The 15986-nt window shown below is 35.0% G+C and overlaps 3 protein-coding genes across 5 annotated transcripts; 1 reads left to right on the top strand and 2 right to left on the bottom strand.

Moving 5' to 3' along the window:
- Positions 1-983: 983 nt before the first annotated feature.
- Positions 984-2885, bottom strand: LOC128678452 (uncharacterized protein). The gene is made up of 2 exons (XM_053760024.1): positions 2654-2885; positions 984-2545 (listed from the first exon to the last, which is right to left on the bottom strand). The coding sequence occupies exons 1-2, from the start codon at positions 2670-2672 to the stop codon at positions 2073-2075; spliced, it is 492 nt and encodes a 163-aa protein (XP_053615999.1). The 5' UTR covers positions 2673-2885; the 3' UTR covers positions 984-2072.
- Positions 2886-3372: 487 nt separating this feature from the next.
- Positions 3373-13319, top strand: LOC128678293 (SAFB-like transcription modulator). Of its 3 annotated transcripts, none has more exons than XM_053759732.2 (18): positions 3373-3631; positions 3716-4120; positions 4430-4460; positions 5295-5424; positions 5955-5989; positions 6280-6425; positions 6705-6822; positions 7178-7305; positions 7586-7702; positions 7990-8067; positions 8367-8527; positions 8838-8951; positions 9278-9404; positions 9778-9895; positions 10188-10275; positions 10766-10875; positions 12423-12564; positions 12804-13319. In XM_053759732.2, the coding sequence occupies exons 1-18, from the start codon at positions 3512-3514 to the stop codon at positions 12805-12807; spliced, it is 2172 nt and encodes a 723-aa protein (XP_053615707.1). In that variant the 5' UTR covers positions 3373-3511; the 3' UTR covers positions 12808-13319. The 3 variants fall into 3 exon arrangements, with proteins under 3 accessions (XP_053615707.1, XP_064292653.1, XP_053615706.1); XM_053759731.2 differs by having other exon boundaries at positions 3374-3631; positions 12423-12570; XM_064436583.1 differs by lacking the exon at positions 12804-13319 and having other exon boundaries at positions 12423-12571.
- Positions 13308-15731, bottom strand: LOC128678298 (uncharacterized). Its single transcript, XM_053759738.1, has 4 exons — positions 15146-15731; positions 14565-14950; positions 14400-14490; positions 13308-14185 (listed from the first exon to the last, which is right to left on the bottom strand). Exons 1-4 carry the CDS (start codon positions 15551-15553, stop codon positions 13862-13864), a joined length of 1209 nt encoding a protein of 402 aa, XP_053615713.1. The 5' UTR covers positions 15554-15731; the 3' UTR covers positions 13308-13861.
- Positions 15732-15986: the final 255 nt, after the last annotated feature.

Below are 15986 nucleotides of genomic sequence, written 5' to 3'. Positions count from 1 at the left end.
TATAAGCATATATTATGTTGCATAAGCTGTAAATTTGATATTTTTTGTAATGTTACTTTTGGGTTTTACTCACATGTAATTTTTAGTGCGTTTAGGTATACTCATATTTTCTTGTCAGAGATTGCGCAAAATGTTAAAATTGGCACAAACAGTTGTATTTTATTCTTTTTATAAAATGAATTCGACAAGATTTTATATACTTTTTTAGATTATATTTATACGAATTTGATCTAATTCTAGTCATGGCGAATGCCATAAGCACAAAGCTTTGTTGCCTTTAACATCTGCTAGGCGCATAATTATAGAATATTATAACTAGTAAATTATACATTTTACACCACTTATTGAAATTTCAGCAATATAATGTGTATAACATTTTTAGCAATTATTTAATTTCGTCATACAACCTCTGTTACTTAATTTCGTTATTGTATTTTTTAGACTTCTTTAAGAAGTCATTTGGTATGAATGTTATCCATAGTCACCAGTAATTAACCTACTTTCCACGTATTTTTAATCTTTAGGTTAAGTCAATTGACTGTTGCAAATTTATAGTTAATCGTTTTTTTATTCTTTTATATTTCTTAATTATACTATATACTGTTATATTATTTTATATTTTTACATTTCCATATATTGAATTTATTGAACATATTAAGCTTTTTATAGTTTCTTCTTGATAGTGCTTGTTTCTTTTTAATTTACCTATATAGGTATTTTATTTATTGCATAACATCTGTATTATTTATCAATACTTTATCAATACAAACGTACTTAAATTATTTGTCAGGGTATTAACTTATAGGTTGATAAATGTTTAACCAACTACTATTATACGTTAAATTTATCTTGTTAGTAAGTACTTATTTGAACTTGGCAATTAAGTTATTTGATCTAATTTGAACCAAAACAAAAGACATCAGAACTCTATCTCAAAACTTGGATAATCTTAGTTTAAGTTTTGGTACTAATAGAAAGGCTGCTTTAGTTTATGTGAAATGTATTAATTTAATGTTCTTGCATTTAAAATAATAACATACATTCCATGAAGATAGTGACTACAAGATGTTACCAGTGTATTTTAAACCAAAGAACTTGTGCCTTGTCAGTAAACTTTACTGCAGTTAATCAACATAAGACAATTATTTTTAACAAGCACAGTGTACACATACCAAAAGGAATATAGATAGATTTATATTATCACTATAATCTGTTTCTATAGCAGGGCAAAACATCACAATTTATAAAAAAAATGGATATCATACAAACACAACATTATTTTTTATTGTTTGTGTATATTCCCCTGCATTAAAAACATAAAGTGTGTCTCTAAATTAAACTCACATGTTTTGGATGAATATGATTGTCTCCAAGAATTAATGTAGCATCATTTATGTTATCAAAAGTTTGCATACACTATATTAATTTAACTGCAATATTTAAATGTTAGTTGCAGTTTTATTGGAGATGGTGTATATTACTAATCAGCATTTCAACAGTAAATAAACAGCATTAGATGTATTACATCAAGAAATATAAAACATACAACCTTGAGAACATCCCAAATAGTTAAAGCTGTGCAGAATTTACTGACATGAATACTAACACCAATGTATAAATAAATTGTTAAATTGTAAAGAAATATTTAAAATGCATGTAATCAATAAACAAGGAAACTATTATAAATTAGGAAACAAATGTCAATATACCAATTGTAATGTAAATACATATGTGTAATGCCAAAGCCTTGAATACATCTAAATGTGAAACATGAAACCCCATATAGACTGGGGTGAAAATAATTTATGGATGCTTGTATTAAATCACTGATACATTATACTTAGTGATCATTTCACTGTTCCAAATAAATTGATGAAAACAAAAGACAACTTTTATTTATTTTCTCCACAGCAAAATGTATAATAATAAATAACTCACTGTAAATATTCTTTACGCCCAAGCAGCGTAACAACCCTGTTAAAATAATAAAATGGTGTCTAAGATTTCTGACTCTTGTATGGTGTTCAAGTTTTGTTCACCAACTAAAGTTCTCCTTCTGCTTTAAAATCAGATTATGAAGAATCTAACAAACCCTTATACTTTTTTAAGACATCAAGAGTTTTCAAATTTTCATACAATTGTAATTGCACATTGACACATTCTACAACAAAGTTTATGGTGTTTTGGAAAATACTTTGTGCCTTGTGTAAATTCTGAGGTACCAAGACACCAAACCAGTGAAGTGGATTCACTGTATTCTTTTCGTTCTCTATCACTCTCAACTGCTTCACCCCATCTTCTTCTGTAGTCTCACATTTGGTGGAAGCAGCAAACTCAGGGCTGTTTTCAACGGGCAGCCTTGCAGTGCTTACTGAACTTTGACCCATGATGTACCGCGACTTGGCTAAGTTAATACTGCCATTTTGAATACTTGACTCTATATTCATTTCCCCTCTCATTTTCTCTTCCATTAAATGTAACTGCTTCAATGTTAGCTTGTCCAGCAACTCACAAACATCTTCCATGGTGGGCACATCAAAATCATCTGCAACAAGAATATTGTGATTATTGGATATGATAAAATTAAAATCTATAATAACTACGGCAAGGCAATTAAGGAACCAAAATAATTTTGATTTGGAAAAGAACTTACCTTTTTTTTCAAGAGCCATACCTACTTAGGATTAAAGGTTTAGGAGTAACAAGCAATTAATTAATTAATTCATTCAATAAAAGCAATAGAACACAACCTGTATACAAATCATTAAATCGCAGAATAAAATAGGTAACGTAAAATGAAAATAGAACAGACTCAATTCCTCAAAATCGACAACAAAAAGATCACAAGATCTTGATTCTTCAGATTATAATGTCATGATGACAGTGACATGTAAAAGTTCTGCCAAAGCGAAGTTGTCCTTTCGTTCAATGAATGAATGAAATTAATGCCAATGAGCCAATGCGTGCGGAGCATGGATTTAGTAGGTACGTATTTCGACTGAGTACCTACTAATTCCATGGCGCGGGGCCCTTCTAAATTAATGGGCATGCAGTAGACAGACGCGCGCGGGGCCCTTTCAAAATCTATTCTAGACAGACAGGGTAGACTATAGAATTAGTATACTCATTGTACCATGAGGTATACATGCCTACATATGATTGCATACTGTCGTTTTTATAGCCATGATTAGTTTTTCAATAAATATTTTGTTCTCTCGTTAAATTTTCACATTTTAAATGTAAAATTGTTTTTAAATATAATACAACATGAAATTATCGATTTTCCACTATTGCCGACCTAACTATCGATAGTCATTTGACAGTGGTTAAAAATGGCAAAGTCAAGTCATAGACTATCGACCAATCGATCGGTAACACAACACTAGCTGGTCGACGCCATTTCTTTCATTTTATCCAATTTGTCTTCGTGTGATTTTGAAATTGAAGTGCAGAAATAAATACCTTAACTCAGTGGATATTATTAGAAAGCTGCTTAAAATAACGTCACGCAATGTCGGACCAAAAGCGTTTACTGAAAGACTTGCGAGTTATAGATTTGCGCTCCGAGTTAGAGAAGCGTAACCTAGACAAGAGCGGTGTACGCGGTGTGCTCATACAACGCTTGACAAAGGTAGGTAATATACACAAAAATAATTTATTGAACATTTTGAACAACTGCTTTGAATATTTAGTCAATTTCTATAATATTTTTTAGTATTTGGAAGATCAAGGTGAGGACCCCACCACGTATAAATTTGAACTCGCTGTGGAATCTAAGACTCCGTCGAAAAAGACACGCCGTTCAGTAGAGCAGGAATCTGAAGAGACACCGGCCATGGAAGATATGATTGTGCAAGATGATGCGGGTGAAGAAGAGGACAACGATCAAACTGAAAGACATCAAGACAAGCAGGACGAAAAGCCATCAGAAGAAAAAATGGAAGTTGATATGAAATCACCACGGAAACGGGAAATGAAAGATGACTCTGAGGTTATAGCAGCTAAAAAACCTTGTTTGGAAAATGAGAAAAGTGAAGATGATCAAAAAGGTGAAAATAATACAGATGCTGAAGACAGTATCAACTTGGATCTTGGTGAAGATGAGCTTCTCAATGAAGAGGTATGTTTTTATTTCTTCAAGGTTACAGTTACTTTACCATCGGCAAAGGCGACAATTGCTAATGGATTGATGATGGATATAGACTAGAAGATTAAATATTTATTGTTGTTTGTTATGGCTAAAAAATATATTTTATTCAAATATTTAAGTATAATTTATTTCTTTTAACTAACTGTCTCATGATCAGAAACAATTTTTTGATATTGAATCTTGGTAAACTATATGTATTTACTGAATGGGAGATTGAATACATGTCAAGTGTAGGGATTATGCTGTTCTCCCTGATAAGCCTATGTTTATTTATTTCAGACTGACAATGCTTCAAAAGACCATCAAATTGGTAAGTTTTACCGTTCATTCCCTATTCCCTGTATATTATAGGCATGTTAGGTACTTACAATGAGTTATCTTTGAGAATTAACAAGTAATCTTTGAAATTATATAAAAATTATTATAGGCATCATATAAAATTCACAGCATAAATTGTGTGAATTGTAGTTATTGAAGTGTGTGTTTAAACTATTTTTTGTACAGTTTTTAAATAACAGGTCTGAGTATGAAATAATACCATAACAATTATTCCAAAAGATATGAATTTGTTGCTGAAAGAGGAAAGAATAATCTCCTAGATGAAGCTGCTTTAGTATCAGCCACCACTGCAGTCACAGTCATACACAGGATGCACCAAACAAAAATTATAAAAAAAGAAGATCAGAAATGATGTGTATGGACATTACAATATGCTGAATTGATATAGAGATTCATTTAGTGATTTGGGTGGATGAGAATGCAGATAGCATTCTAGAAGAAACTATTATGCATATTGGAAACTATCTTCAAGTGAAATAGAATTCTGTCTTCAAGGGACTCACATTAATGAATACAGGTCTTTGATCACAAATGGCCATCTGATTTTCACCTTGTGTAGTTTATAAATAACATTGATGCAGTGCTACAACACTCTGCTCCATTTCCAGGCAGTGGTGCTAATTTAAAATCAAGTTTTCAGGTCAAGAATTTTACCTTTTAGCAGCAATCATGAAAGTCAATGAAGATGTTTGGTGATCTGATGTCCTGTTTGCCAGAAGAAGAGAGACAGTGTGGGCCGCTCCTTGATTTAAGTGAGCGACCTGCGCTGACTCGCCTGTTGAGCTGATATCCACTACTGACGTAGATGATGCAGAGCTCCACGAGTCTGGCGAGGCCGCCGGCGACGACTCTACGCCTGCGGACGTCGACGCAGCAACGGACGCGGCGCCCGGTGATAATGAACAGCAAGTAAACAGCGACGCCCCTGCCACTAGGTTGGTGTACAACGAACGGCCTTCGCGACGTCGCGCAGCTACCTCCAATATTCTCGTCATTTCATTTTCGTTATCACTACAAAGTTTTGCACCATCCTGTTCTGGAAGAAGACTATGGCGACATGAAGATCTGAATCCTGCTGCTGTGGACATCGTGCTTTGGACTACAGTCATTGATCCACTTTGAACACTTTTCCACTGCAAAAGTTTGCTTCGTGAGAGCTTCGGTGCAAATGTCGACTACTACATCCCTTGCATCAACCTTCCTTCATGAGGACTCAAAGAAGAAACAGGACCATATGGCTACTGGATTGGCGGTGATGAACTGGTGCAAAACTTTGTAGATGATGTGTGTTGCCGTCTTATCAGTTTTCTCAAATAAAAGAAATGGATAGATTCATCAGTTTTCTGAAATAAAAGATATGGATAGATTTGTTAACACTGTCACACCTAAATGTTCAAATTCTATTTCAGTCTTTATGATTTATTTATGATAAATTGTTACATTGAAAGTTTGGTTTTATTTTCAGCAATGATGAGGACAAAAACGATAAAGCACAAAAAGGTAAGAGATAATGCTATTATTACTTTTTATTTGAAATTGCTATATCATAATTATTATTTTTGACTAATAAGATACTGGTGTTATTCCAGTATCTTTGGCCTTACAAAGCAAGATATTTGAACCGGTGCCCCTTTTCATCCAAATCTTATTTAATATCAATATGAAATTAGAAACTAATTTTGCTCATTACAAACTATAATATCCTGTTAGGACGCCAAATAATAAATAGATTATATTATATATATATATATAATAATAAATATTAATATTAACAGATTCTATGATTGCAGATGACAAAGAAAAAGAGAATGAAGGTGATAAGAAGGACAAAAAGGATGATGGCAAGGAGGGTGGCGCGCGCAACCTTTGGGTCAGCGGTCTTTCGGGCGACACTCGCGCCAAGGACCTGAAGCAACTGTGCAGCAAACATGGAAAGGTGAACCATTTGTAATGATTTATCATGTAATAAGCTCATCTGCTTATCGAGATATGATGTATGGTATAGAGTAGATGTATAAGCATTCCCCATATAAACAACCCTTACTTATTTTTCGGAGCTCAAAACTTATGCTCTTTAATAAAGAATCTGCAATGCCATTTGTGAACATGAAACATTATATTATTTTTCTACAATAAAATTAGTTAAGGCAGGACCACTTTGCTCTTCATTTTAGCATTGTTTTATCTTTTCATTTACGTTTTTTAATGAATACAGGTAATTGGAGCTAAAGTGGTGACCAATGCAAGAACCCCAGGATCTAGGTGCTATGGGTATGTCACTATGGCGAGCCCGCAAGATGCCGAAAACTGCATCAAAAACCTTCATAGGACCGGTGAGTTTCATTATTAATGAGTACGAGATTTCATATTTCCAATATAACAATTTAATTTTAAAACTCTTTCTTTATTTGCAATAATTCTAACAAAAATTGGTTTATAAATAAAAGTATAAACCCACGATAGAGTATGCGCCACGAATGTAGTGCAGCGGACGGCGGCATAAGAACAAAGTGGCGGATCTGAAATTTATAGACCACATATTGCCACGGACAAAAAAATACACACGTGTATTGTCTGTCTGACTTAATTCATGGTTCGAAGATTCTTGGCATTACTGTCCATGTATCTTCGAACCAACCATAGTCAACAGTTGAATCATTTTTTGAGATTTGAACTATTATGTGCCAGAATTGCACGGACGCATGATTTCCGTGGAGAAAGCCAAATCAGAATCGGAATCGTCATCGCGCCGTCAGCCCTCGCGATCCGACCGGCGCTCGAGCAGGGACCGCAAAGAAGACTCAAAAGATAGCGAGGTAAACTACCAAACAATTACTATTATACTGTCTAAAAAGAAAATACACAATATCTCGTCTTTCCAAGATTTAAGTTAGGTAGTTAAACGCCTTTTTACAAAATGCATAAGTGTCACTAATTGATTTTAAGAATTATGTGATTTACTATATTTTTCTGAAGTGTTACCTCATAGAAAATAACTATCACACAAGTTCCAAGTAAAAGTAATTATACCATTATAATAACTAAATAATTTTAATTAAGAGATGTCTTTATTGTAGCCATGATCTTTTTTTCAAGGAGGGGAAGGATGGAGAAAGGGTTGGAGAAAAAACCAAGAAAGATGGTGAGGCTTCTGGGGATGAAAATGGCAGAGCTACCTCAAGGACGAGGGAGAAGTCGCATAGGTCCGATAAAGTGAGTGCATTCTCAGATGAACGACAAATGACAAATTAAAATATGTGATGTCAAATCACATTTATTCAGAAATCTTTACACTTTTTCACCATACAATAGTATTGAATTTAATTTTTGAGTACAAGCCATATTTTCATTAGACTTATAAAATTGAATTACAAAGGCTTGATATAATCTACAAATTGTAATTATAGCCACAAAATTCCGGTGTTTTACTTTTAAATGTGTAAATAAAAAGTTTTGACTCATTTTTAGATATTTGAAACATATGTTTTATATTATTGCAGGACAGACCTAGACGCAGTACCAGGAGTCGAGAACGTAGACGATCACCTAGGGAGGTGCTGTCCTTTTCTAAAATATGGGTAAGTTTAAAAACCATAAATAAGTGCAATACACCACCTGGCAAAGTTAAAACTATAAAATGTTGTCATAGAATAATTATCTAAGCTCTTATGTGCGGAACAATCGCTCGTGTAATTTCCGATGCACCTAATATAAGTATGTGACTAACATATTTTGACCTATCAAAATGTGTGATATAGAATAACACACTCAACGGGCATTTATCTCCCGATGTGTATCAGTGTTACAAATCGCGGTGTGACGCAACGGGAACAAGCCAATAAGAGATAGGAGGTTAGATGATATGATCGGTGCGCAGAAGGAGCGCGACGTGGCGCGCGCGCGGGAGAGGTCGCGGGCAGCGCGCGAGGAGGAGCGACGACGACGCGCGGCCGAGGAGACGCTGCGCGAGCGCGAGCGCCGCCAGCGGCAGGAGAAGCACCGCCTCGAGCTCGAGCGCGAGAAGCTGCGCGCTGAGAGGTATCCACTTTTATTGTCGTTAGAGGGTCGCCCATTAATGTTGTGAGACTTGAAATTGGGGACGTTGAGCAAAAATCACGAAATATCACAAGGAGTGTATTTATTTTTTCATCAAACACGATTTTTTTTACCGAAAAGCTACGAAGTGTGGTGTGGTATTATCTATACTATTTTAAAAAATTAAGATTATTCTTAGTCGTAGGTACTAAAAGTACGGATTTACAGGGAATTTAAATTCGACAAAAAATATTGACCGAGAAATAGTTTATGCTTAATACAAAAAATATAAAAATAATGTACTATGTTTCAGAGAAAAAATTGAACGTGAAAAGAATGAACTGCTCCGTTTGGAACGCGAGAGGCACAGGCTCGAGAGGGAAAAGTTGGAGCTGGAGAGGCTGGAGTTGAAGAGAGCTCAACTCAGGTGTGTTTGCCATTGTGATTATAAGTTTATTGACTATAAAAGGAGATTTCGGAAATTCCGTTTACTAGAGTCGATGGACTCGATGTATGGGCTCTGTACCCCACTCGTCTGCCTTCCGTCCTGCATATCTTTACGTAACTTTTGTCAGAGAAATGGTTATAAGGCGTTTCCTCTTTGTTTTTGCTGCGTTTATCGATGAAACCTCACGTTGAGGAGAATCAAAAGAGGCAATTTAGGATCAATGGCTCTTAAATACTACCAATCCTACTTACTATTCATGAATTAAACAAACCGTGGGTTGTAAATAGTGTATTTGTGTTTTCCAGACTAGAAGAGGAGCGGCGCAAGCGCGGCTACGAAGGCACGACCGCGTACCGCAAGGCTGGCAGCCCGCCGCCCGACGCCGCCTACGACCGCGACACTCGCCACAAGCGCCCGCCCCCGCCCAACATGGTGAGAATCGACAATAATACTGATGTTCACAAGCTTTTATCTGTCCCGTTGTCTGTCTGTTAGATTTTTCCTACTTCCAGTTGACGTACGGAGTTGAAATTTCCCACGTCGCTCACATTTCATGACAATGCATTATTATGATAAGCATGACCTGATGTTACACTCTGGATCGGCTCCAAACGAGTAAACTCAACCGTTTACAGCATGGACATGGGTCTTTTGTCAGGTGTTAAATGCCATAAGATCTCTTGACGACAAAAATTAAATTTTTGTAAAAAACTTTTTTCTCGTTATAATATTAGTGTCTATGAGGATTTGTTTTTTACTAACACTAATGCAAGTTAGTATCGTTAGTAACATTATCTTGTTGCAGTCGTCGCGCAGTCAGTTCGAGGCGCCGCCGCCGCCGCGCTTCGAGGCGGCGTACGAGCGCGCGGACAAGCGCGAGCGCGACCGCGACTACAAGCGCGACTATCCCCGCCACGTCTCCTGTACGTACGTTATGAAAAGTCAAGGTCGCTTTGCTTGAAAATTATAAATATATTATCTTAGCTTACAATGCATTAAATTAAATTATTCAAAGGACCTGGTAGCCCAAGAGACAGGAGTTATTCAGTTAAGTTTATATTATTTATACTGCTTTCACTTGTGGAATAAATAAAACTAAATTTTGTAACTTAACTCTGTCAAAAAAGTGATGAAAATAAAATCAACAAATAATCTGATTTCCTCAAGACATAAAAAGACTACATAGTTTTGTAAAATGATTTATTTATTTTACAGCTAGCAACATGAAGTACCCCAGCAACGGTAACACAAACGACGACAGTCGGCAACCGATGCCGCCCGGTACCAGACCTAAAGAACCTGGGTAATTTTAAAAATCTATGGAATATCTATATTATAGAAAGTGGTAAATTATGATTTCATTTGTGACAGTCCACGAGAAAAGATACCTTATAGTGGGTTAAGACGTTTCGCTTGTTCATTCGTTCATCGCGTATTTTGACGCAATGAAATCTTTTTTTTTTTGTAAAATTTAATAAAATAGAAAAATATACTTCTATATCATGCAGTGAGGTCGAATTTTCAAGTTTGTAACTGTGTGTATTATTTTATAACTACATAGCATAAAACAAAGTCGTCTTCCGTGTCTGTCTGTTTCTTAGCTTTCTTCTTTTAAACCTATTATTTAAACAATTTATTCCGGGTCGCTAGTGAGCAATAAAGGATGTTTATATTTTTGATTTCCATATAAACTTGCGCAAAATCATATTAATTACACACCTAAACCTTCCTCAAAAACACACTATCTATTGTTAGACGAGGTGTTTTATTTAGTGTATCGTGTTGCCACACAGACGGTCGTACTCCCCGCGAGAGCCGCGCTACCGCGCGTCGCCGCCCGCCAAGCCCGAGCGCGCCTGGAGCGCCTCCGGCCGCTACGTCGACGTCGCGCAGCTCTCCAAGGGTATGTCACTATGTCCACTACTCGAGGCGGGGATTAATAGTTTGACGGAAAACACAGTCAAAAGATATTCAACACCTTCATATCATCCCTCAATACAGTCCATACGCATATGCATCTTTGGTGTCTCTCTCTTCCCGTCTTTGTATTCAATGTCACAGCTAATCACAGCAAATTATAATCAAACTGAATACTAATCTCTGAAAAAATATACATCGAGAGAAAGACTAATTGATTACTATGTATGTATAAAGAAACATAAATAAATCGAATAATAACTACAATGGTAAATATAAATAAATATATTTTTAACTGAATATTATATTACAATTTGTAGTACAATTTTCAGTATCACGTTTTTACCTCATTGTATTACTAGTAATAAAAATACACCAAATATTCTTTTCCCTTATCTTCGCTATCACGCGTTGTAAACAATGAGTCAATATTGCCATGTAGTGTACAATAACACAATTCTCACATTTTATATTTGCTTAACTTATCACTTTGAACATTTGTGTTGTCAATATGCTTTAATTTTTATTTATTAGGGCGCATATTGTGTTGTCTGTCTACTTATCATTTGATTTGTGTCCTCTAATCAAAGGAATACTGCTGTATTAAAGAAAGATAGAGCATAAAGATATACTACATATTAACTTGTGATAATCTTCAACAAACTATCTCTTAGGTGTTACGTAGATGTGGTATAATGTCGTGTTGAGTATATTATCATTTATAATCTTATCTCGTTGACGGGTTAGATAGGTAATCCGTTTATTTGCTAAAAATATGGAGTTCCAAATAAAATGTAGAAGGTTACACTAAAACTTCAGAGATATGATCAATGATCATACCTGCTATACATTGCACACACTTTGTGAAGTCATATGTAAATATTATACAATACATTCAAAGCTTTTTCTGTTCGGGGGTATAGTGGATAGTTCGATGTTTTTTGCTGCTTATCTCCATTGAGATAAGTAATTATTTTGTTATATACAATATCATAGTTTGTAATGATAAATTATGATATTGTGTTAGGTAATTGTTATTATTAGACTTGCCAATCAAGCGACTAAAGGTAGAGATTATGTCAAAACAGAGTTATAATAACCATGAAGACAAATGAAATCATAACTCTTTAGGATTGTCGATATTTCACAAGCCGACTTTTTCACTTCTCGACCATTTGCAACTATTGGCGCTAATGATTAATCCCTTACTCATCTCGTACGTTATCCCGGTTAGAATTCAAACATGTACTTGCCAACTAGTCATATTACACTACAGTTCAAGGTGTATCATAGGTTCAAATTAGACTGATAGCTACTGAGAGGAGATGAAACTTATTATTAAAGTTAAGCTGCGCAATAGTTACAGGTGTGCGACGCACACCTTAACTACATGAGAATGCAGTTACATAATTAATCAATTATGTAACTGCATTATCATGCCATTAATTACCTACCTTTTGTTATTTTGTATGTAAGTAGTATAGTATAGATAAGGACTTAGTTCCTCATCGCATCTGGTTTGTTTGCGCACAGGCAGCGGCAGCGGCAGCGGCAGTGGGGGCGGCGAGGCGTGGTCGGGGTACGGGTACGAGGCGCGCTACCCGCCGCAGTACCAGCCGCCGCCGCCCGGCGCCGCCTACCCCGACCGCTACCCGCAGCGAGATTACACGCGCAAGTACTAGTCAGTACACTACCATCGCTTTGCCTGTCTCTTTGTAATGCTCTAATTGGCTCGAAATAAGAAACAGTACTTGTATATAGCATAAAACGAAAGTCGCCATCGGTGTCTGTTTCTAAGCATTCTACTTTTAAACCACGCAACAGATTTTTAGTTATTAGTTTATTCAGCTGTAAATTGTACATAATTTGTCTGATGATTTTGCCATGTAGATTGTATTATTTTTTCTTTTTCAGATAATGACTATAACTAAGATTGGACACTGGCATAATTTAATTGGCTAAGAAAATTATATTAGTACATATATATTTTCGACAAATGTAAGTATTACCTAAAATAGGTATATAAACAATGTTATCATAATTATTTATGATGTATCTGAAATATATAAAGGTGTCTGTTGTATTTATTAATCATACTAATATCTCCAGCCCATAAAAATCATTCCTCTATTGATTTTAAGACTTGCTGTCAACATTTATTTTTACAATAATTGTGAAAAATCTTCATTAATTTCTAATTCTTTAAGTCAGTGATTTTAGCATTTATACAGCATAGTTTTGTTTTTCGCCAGCTTCTTTTGTCATTTGGTTTGCATGTTCTTATGCATTCTTCAAATAAAAAAATATTATAATTATGTATTCATTTAAATATAATGGAGAAGTGTGTAACTGCCATTGTGTACATTTTTATTTAAGATTTATTTTAGGTGTAATTAAGTTGTTGATAAAATAAAGACATTACAAGACAAATGTTTATTGGTTTCACTTACTTAAAAATTATCACACTATTAAATTGTCTGAAACAAGTCATCATAGTTGTTTAATACTTAGCAAACTATTATACATGGAATTCTATTCCATGTAAACTACACTGTGGGACTCTGCCCTACTTATACTGTAACTACTTTAGAGCACATCTGCAAGGTTAGTGAGATTTTACACATAAATGTACTATATCACCAAACAAAAAGACGTAGCACACATAAAATATCAAGACTGAAGTTTTTACAACAGAAACATATACAATACATATATAATAAATATCACATTAAATTAACCATAAGTCCCATAAGAATATAACTGTGGTTGTCATTTGGTTGGGTTTCACTATTTGCCGAAATCAATATTATAATAATCTTATTCTTATAATGCTATATGCATTTTATAGACTGATCTTAAAATATGACTACAAACAATAAACAGGGATTTAAGAAAAATGTTATATAATAAAATAATATAAAGTAAAACCATCACCAAATTACATACAGTATGTAACAAACAGCTTCATTATATTAATGTGATTGTACATAATTCACATTCTGTACAAATAGAGATGTGAGAGTTGGTGGTCCTACACCATTTTGGGTAAAAGGAGAACATTGGTAGCTCCAAGAATTTAATTCTGTTTCTTTTTCATTGTCAGTTTCATCCTCTTCCAAGAAAACCAAAGCATCCTTGGCAATTTGGTGGCCTTGCACTGCAGCCAGCCGCAACAGTCTGGTTGCAGTACCTTTATTTTTAGTTAACCCTCCTCGACCTTGAGCATAATAGACACTCAGGTTGTACAATGCATCAGGATGTTGAAGGGTGGCTGCTAAACGATAAAACTCCATTGCCTGAAGCAAACAAATAACATTTCAGGTTCATACAAAATGTAAACAGTACAGTCAAATTCAACAGTTAATAAATTTGGCATGTGAGTCTGATAATAATTTTATTTTGTATATATTTAATCCTGACTAGAAATGGTAATGGGGTGTGAGCATGGGCATGAGTAATATGCATATTAATCCTATCCTATATATAAATATAGGATTCTGTAAATCTTACCTTATTCTCATTAACATCCAGTCCAATTCCCATTTCATAACATAGACCCAAGTTATATAGAGCTGGGGCATGATTTCTGTTTGCAGCAGATCTGAAAAAAATATTGGCATTACAAATACTCAATCAATTTCTGACATTTTATTGAGAACACAATTTATTTACAACCTGAGAAGTTGTAATCCATCTTTCAGCTGCCCATTCTGGATGGCAGCCCAGCCAAGTTTGTTCTCAATGTAGTTCAATGTATCTTGAAATTCATCATTGGAACTAGTGGACTGACTCCCATAATCACTTTTATTTGCACTTGTAGTTACTTCTTTGTTGTCATTTGATACAAATTCCACCTTTGGGTCCAAGTTACGCAGAACATGATCTATATTTGGTGATGAGGTCAATGGTGGTGAATATTGTTTAAGATTTAAAATATAAGGATGCAATGTTTTGACAATGTTATTAAAAGATTTACACTGTTCTTGATATTGCTTCGAGCGATACTTCAATTTCAAATGAGCCAGCTGACTGGTGTACCAACCAATGACTAGAACTCCACTCTGAAAGTATTAATACAACTTGTCAATTTCCAAGATTACTAGGAAAAGGTGGTATCACCTGTTTTTTTTAAATATGCATTTATTTAATGTATGATATGAAAGATAAAAGCTAAAATTATGTCATTCATACTGATAAAGTGCAAATAACTACGACTCTATAGAAAACACCAAAACAAAAATAAACCAGCAATTTACCCAAGTTATGGCACCAAGCCAATTTCGATTCAAATAGTCGAAATTAAATTTCTTCTGATTAGTGTCATTATTGTCAGTTTTAAAGGAATCCCAACATCTACGCGATGAGAACCAGCGGCACGGCGGACCCGACCTCTTGTTTATCTCTTGGGATTCTGTTCCTTCAGAAGTACTACCAAGCTTTTCACCGAAACGACCAGATCTACATGTCCAGTGATTAGCGTTATCTGTTTTATGTGAATCCTTATGGAATCTTTTTGAAGCAAACCAACGGCATGGTGATCTCGAACTATTGTTTTTCTCTTCTGGTCCAGTTCCCTGGTTCACAATACCAGGACTACGGTTTTCAAATTGGTTAAAGCCTCGCTCGCATGTGACAGAAAGACGTCGCGACACAAATTTCCACATTATTATTTCACTATTTTAACCACGGATGATAACTGAATTAGAACATTTTCGTTTTACTATATGTAAAACGAAAATTTCCATTGAAAACCAGAACCAAAATCTCTTAATGGGAGAGCCCGAAGAGCAAGCTTGTTTTGCAAGGCAAGATGGTGCGCCTTAAATGACAGTTGAGATTATAACGTCAAATTGACTTTGACACTATTTCTCACGTTTTCACTTAGTAATATTAAAAATAAAATATACTAATTCTACCAGAGCGCGCGTATTGTTGAATAATCGGGCGTGCATTGTCACGCACGTTGGCGTAAACTCTCACAAAGCCATCCTTTACTTCCGGTGTTACAGTGTTAGTTCCCACTAACACCGGAAGTAAAGGATAGTGTAGCATTGAACAACTGTAATTTTCCTATATCTATAAAATTGAAGTGAGCAG

The sequence above is a fragment of the Plodia interpunctella genome, chromosome 19 (assembly GCF_027563975.2).
Source record: "Plodia interpunctella isolate USDA-ARS_2022_Savannah chromosome 19, ilPloInte3.2, whole genome shotgun sequence".
Classification (NCBI taxonomy): domain Eukaryota; kingdom Metazoa; phylum Arthropoda; class Insecta; order Lepidoptera; family Pyralidae; genus Plodia; species Plodia interpunctella.
This window is presented reverse-complemented; position numbering and strand designations above follow the sequence as displayed.